General features: G+C 44.2%; 1 protein-coding gene across 2 annotated transcripts in view; it reads left to right on the top strand.

The window, feature by feature from the left end:
* The first annotated feature begins 12 nt into the window (after positions 1-12).
* Positions 13-6,000, top strand: part of PRKCH (protein kinase C eta) — a 218,856-nt gene continuing 212,868 nt past the window's right edge. The window contains exon 1 of one of the 2 annotated variants that reach the window (XM_006096032.3): positions 13-870. In XM_006096032.3, the coding sequence (XP_006096094.1) occupies positions 508-870 (363 nt within the window). In that variant the 5' untranslated portion in view covers positions 13-507. The remainder of the gene's footprint in view (positions 871-6,000) is intronic. The other variant, XR_002831026.1, reaches the window with a different exon arrangement.

Genomic DNA, 6,000 nt, shown 5'->3' with positions numbered 1-6,000 from the left:
GCTCCAGCCGGGGATGCGGCGGCAGCTGCTTCCTGGGGGCAGCTCGCCGAGTGGGGGAGAGCGTGAGCCCGCGGAGGCGGGGGCAGGAGCAGGAGCAGGAGCGAGAGGAGGCGGGGGCAAGAGACGCTGGGGCTGGAGCTCACCGGACGGGTCGCTCTGGCTCTCCGGGGAGAGGAGCCTCCCGGCTCCGGAGAAGGGGCGAGTCCCGTGCGAGACCCCGGGAAGCGCCGCGCGCTCGAGGCGGACGGTCGGGCTCCCCCGGCCCGCGGCCAGCCCAGCGCCGGGCTCCCCTCCTTTCCACCTCGCGAGGGAGAGAGGCCGGGAGGGAGGGGAGGGGAGGGTCCCGCGGGAAAGACAGCATGGCCCGGCGAGGGGGACTCGGGCGCTGCGTTCCCCAGGAGCTGCCGCCACTCCTACCGCTGCCGCGAGGACTGGCCTGAGCCGGGGCTCCAGGCTCCCCCACCGCGAGCCAGGGCGGCCCCCCGGGGCCGGGGCAGCGGCGCCGGCATGTCGTCCGACACCATGAAGTTCAATGGCTACTTGAGGGTCCGCATCGGCGAGGCCGTGGGGCTGCAGCCCACCCGCTGGTCCCTGCGCCACTCGCTCTTCAAGAAGGGCTACCAGCTGCTGGATCCCTACCTGACCGTGAGCGTGGACCAGGTGCGCGTGGGCCAGACCAGCACCAAGCAGAAGACCAACAAGCCCACGTACAACGAGGAGTTCTGCGCCAATGTCACCGACGGCGGCCACCTGGAGCTGGCCGTCTTCCACGAGACGCCCCTGGGCTACGACCACTTCGTGGCCAACTGCACCCTGCAGTTCCACGAGCTGCTGCGCACCGCCGGCGCCTCGGACACCTTCGAGGGCTGGGTGAGTCGCTTGTGACCCCTCCGGGCTGTGTCCACTTGACCTCAACCCCCTCCATCTGTCAAAACTAGTGGGGGGCCCGCTTTCCCATCGTCCCCCCCGCCCCCCAGCTCCGCGGAGGTGGGAATTCCCTCCAGACTTTGGTCCTTGCCCAGCTGGTGACGCGCCCGCGGTGGGTGTGTGAGGGCGCAGGTGTGTCTCCAGGAAGCGGGTCTGGATACGGTCCCCTTTCGGGATGGCAGCTTGGGCTAACGGGATGTCAGGGCGGGGACGGTCACCCACCATCTGTCCAGACTTCTGGTGAGGCGCCCCAACTCCCCGCACGCGGTTAACACGCAGGAAAGGAAAGGAAAGTGTGAGATGAAAAGGACTTGATTCGGCTAAAGTACTTTAAACGTTTCTTAGGAAAAAGCCATACATTCTCGCAAGTATTATTCATAGTGTTTATGGATACGTGTTGGCTCAGCCGCCCAGCCGTGCACACGTGTTTCGGCATGCCGATCCTTTCTGTCCCAGAGATGCACAGCCCGCACTGGCGGGGATCGCAGGACCTGGGGCTGCACTTCGGCAAAGTTTTATTGTTGAGCAGTTTTCCAAGGAGGTGAGGTTCACAGGTGTTTGCAAGTAACGTCGCTAGTTCAGTCTGGATCTGAAAGGTGTGAGTCCTGCGGTGTGCGTTTCTGCTGTTGGGGAGAGAGCGGCGGGAGCCCTTTGGAGTGTGTGGATCCCGCCACACCTGCTGGCATTCCTGCGTACTGACCCGCAGCTACCCGCAACTCCCACTTGCCTCTGCTTTTCACATAGTTCCCATGAGGCAGCACGTGTGCTGTCAATAAATTGAATTTTCTAGGGCACTCTCCGCAGTGCAAACATGCTTTTGCTTCTTAAGCCTCGTGCTGACTTTATGGTGCAGTTGTTACCCTTCCCACTTTTGCTCGATGAGATGGTAATTATAATGAAGTGGTCTGTCTCATCGGGCAAAATGGAGCAAGCTGTGTGAAGACCCTCAGGAGTCTGATGGTTAAGTTATGGAGGACGTCAGTTCTGAACCCAGAAGGTGAAGCAGTATTGAAAATCTGTTTGAAATTAACAAGTGGTGGAATCAGATGAGTAATAATGAAGACTTATTTAGATATTTATTTTACACTTTAAGGAACTGATCATTTTGTTGTAGATTCTCTAAAATTACGAATGGCTTGTGGAGCTATCCCTTTCTTTTAAACAGAAGCAAAACAAAACACCCGTAATGACTGTTTAACCCTGTCATCAATTTTTAATTGAGTGAATTTTCCTTCAGCCAAACTTTATGGAATTAAAAAGTGCCCTGGAGAGGAATGGCTGAAATACAGTCAGAGATTGACATTTTATCCTGGGAGTTTCTGGATAGGAAATAGAGGTAAGCCTAGGACTCCAGATGGAATCGTTGAGTGGCTGAGGAGGAGTTAGGTTGGGTAAGGCTCTGCCTAGGAAGTAGGTTGTGAAGGATGGTGGTGCAGACTGGCCAATGGCCAGTTAGAGGCATGTCTTCCCAGAGGGAGGTAGACTGGTCCCTCTTACTCTTAGTCTGCACATTTCAATCACTCGGGGAGCTTTTAAAACTCCCTACTTTTAAGTACTCTAGATAAGCACCTCTGCGGGTAGGACCCCAGCATCAGTACTTTTCCGCTTCCCGGGTAATTCGAATGTGCAGTTGAGGCTGAGAACCTAAATGGAGGCCAAAAGAAGAGCATTAGAAGAAGCATAAGTGTAGGAATCTTAGGTTACCTGACAAGGTGTAGATGTGCAGAACTGCTTATTGGCCCACCGGATGAACAAAGATTTAAATGTCAATTAAATGTCCATATCTACAATTAATTAATTACAAATATAATTAATTATGCTTAAATGTTTAATATAACCCACTGGTGGTGTTTTGGAAAACATGAGTGTTTGGTAGGCAGGTCAGCATTTAAGTGACCTTGAAACCGGTGATCTGTCATGCATTTATATTCAATTAGGGACAGAGATTTTTTTTTTAAGTTCTGGGTATTTTGAACCAACTTTGGTGATAGCATAGATATAATGGTTAGAGTGTTTCCTTTTTTCATATTTTTTAAGAAAAAATAATCTTAGGAAAGTGTTTGGCAACATTATGCATGCTTTTAAAAAAGATTCTTTATATAAAGTTCTAAAGGTGGTTTTGAAGTTTAGAACTGCAAAAATACTTATTTATCTTTACTATATTAAATTGAAATATGTAGTTTATTTGAACAGTTAAAAATGGAATAATCAAATTTACTCCACAATAAAGTTATGCTGCAATTGGAATTATAAATTGTTACTTTAAAAAAACCTAGCAACTTAGTTTTTGCTAGAGTATGTGAACAGATGAAAACAGAAGAAACCTTTATCATTAGCGTAAACAAGAGTTGTTATGCTTTCTGACTTACTGTGTACTTTCGGAGTATCAAGGAGATAATTTAAATTGATTTTAGTATCAGTTTTGTCGATATTACCTTCTAAGCTTGATGAGAAAATGTTTTATGTGGTATATTCTTAATAGCAAACACAGTGCCTGACAGTCTTTTTTTAATCTAGATAAAACCTAAGGAGATGGGGATATAACTAAAGAAGTTCTTAAGCAGAAATTCACAGTATTAAACACTTTAATTTAGAAAGGTTCTCAAAAGACCTAAGTTTCCACCTGAAACTAGAAAAGAAGAGCAAATTGAACCCAAAGTAAACAGAAAGAAGGAAATTGTAAAGATAGCAGAAGTCAGTAAAGTAGAAAACGGAAACAATAGAGAAAATCAATGAAACGAAAAGCTGGTTCTTTGAAAAAATTAATACAATTGATGAACATCAAGCAGAATGATCAAGAGAAAAGAAAAAAGAGAAGATACTAATTACCAATATTAGGCATGAGAGAACATCACTATAGATCCTACAGACGTTAAAAATATATTTTGAACAATTTTAGGCCAGTAAATGCCGCAATTTAGAGGAAATGAACAAATTCCTTAAAAGATACAAGCTACTCAAACTCACTCAAATAACTTGAATGACTTTGTCTATTAAGGTAATTGAATTTGTAGTTAAACCTTCCACAATGCAAATTTATGGTCCTCGTAGGCTTTATTGGTGAATTCTGTCATACATCTAAGGAAGAAATGTTGCCAACTTGACACAAACTATTTCAGAAAATAAAAGGAAACACATCCCAACTCATTCCATGAAGCCAACATTACCCTTATACCAAAACCTGATTAAAATATTAAAAAAACAAAACAAAAGTACAGACCAGTGTCCCTTGTGGACATAGATATAAAAATTCTTAAATCTTAGCAAATCAAATTCAACAGTATAGCAAATGGGTAGTACACCATGACCAAATAGGGTTTATAACCAGGACAGCAAGGTTGATTTACATACAAAAAATCAATTCGTGCAATTCTTTATATTAACAGGATAAAAAAGGAGATTCATATGATCTTCTGTATAGATCATATTTAAAATGATCTATTAAAAATCAATGAATTGGACTTAATCAAAATTAAGAAGTATTGCTTTTCAAAAGCCACTTAGAAAATGAAAACACAAGCCATAGACTGGGAGAAAATATTTACAACATGTTAATCATATAAGGAATTGTAACACCAGTATATAGAAGAACTCTTACAACTCAATAATAATTAGAAAAATAGCCAATTATACAAAGATTTGAATAGGACCGTCATTCACAAATAGTACATTAAAAGATACTCAAAATCATTAGTTGTCAAGGAAATGCAAATTAAAACCAAAACCCATTGTAAAAGCTAAAATTAAAAAGACTGGCCATCGAAGTGTTGGTGAGGGAGTGGAGCAACTAGAACTTTCATATCCACTGTGAGAAATATAAAATGGTACAGTCATGTTGAAAAATGGTTTGGCAGTTTCTTAAAATGTTACACATACACCTACCATATGACCTAGCTACTCTTAAGTATTTGCCAAGAGAAATTAAAGCATTTATATAAAGACACGCACATGAATGTTTATAGCAGCTTTATTCGTAGTAGCCCCCAAGGTGGGAACAACTCAAGTGTTAGTGAACAGTTGAATGTTTAAACAAATCGTACATCCTAATACTAATTAGTAAAAAGTGACGAACTATTAATACCTGCAGCAATACTGATGAATCTCAAAATAATTATACTGAGTGAAAGAAGCCAGACAAAAAGGAGTACGCACTGTATTTATGCAAAATTCCAGGAAGTGAAAACTAGTGTGTAAGTGGCAGGAAGCACATTGATGGTTGTCTGGGAATGGGAGGATGGAGGTGAGGGCCGGCTGGATTACAAAGGAGGCGTAAGGAAACTTCTGAGGAAATGGAAGTATCCATTGTTTTGATTGTGGAGATCATTTCACAGTTATATACATATGTCCAAGCTCATCAAATAAGTTCCCTTTTAAGAATGTGCATGTTATTGAATGACAATTATACCTCAGTAAAGCTGCGGAGGAAAACTATGAGTAACTATTATCTCTCTTTTATGAAAAAGATGTTAAATAAGAAAGTGAATTAGATTTAAGCCAAGGTCGACTTAAAATGTGCCTTGTCTTTTTAGTGCAGAAAATATTTATCAGAGTAGGAGCATAAAACAAAATAAAACAAAACAAATCCATTAAAGACAGTTTCTGATTTTTGGACACAGTGTTGTTTTCTAAATTATCCCTGTCAATTTTTTTTCTGTTTATTCTGGAACTTGTTTATTTTGCATAATTTCTCTAACTTCTGAAAACCGAAGTTGTGTCTAAATTAAGACCTTATTTCTGACTTTCATATATTTGCTCATGATTTGCTGGCTTTCCAAATGGGAACGGGCATCTAATACTTAATGCACAGCATGGGGACGGGGGAGGGGGTCGGGGAGACAGGGAGGGAGGCAGGAGGAGCTGGAGGCTGCGTCATGGAAAGACCTTGGCATCCCCGCAGGAAGGAAGGACCTGCTTGGCGTGCTCCCAGGCCCTTTTCCTGGTTCAGCCCTCTTGAAGACATTCTGTTCCCTGCAGCCCTGGGGGGCTGCTCTCTCCCAGCTTCTCAGCGAGGTACCTGCCTGGTAGCCTTGTCAGGTGTAGCAGCCAGGTTACCACTGGGCAGCCTTGGACTGT

The sequence above is a fragment of the Myotis lucifugus genome, unplaced genomic scaffold, assembly GCF_000147115.1.
Source record: "Myotis lucifugus unplaced genomic scaffold, Myoluc2.0 scaffold_166, whole genome shotgun sequence".
Taxonomy (NCBI): Eukaryota; Metazoa; Chordata; class Mammalia; order Chiroptera; family Vespertilionidae; genus Myotis; species Myotis lucifugus.
This window is presented reverse-complemented; position numbering and strand designations above follow the sequence as displayed.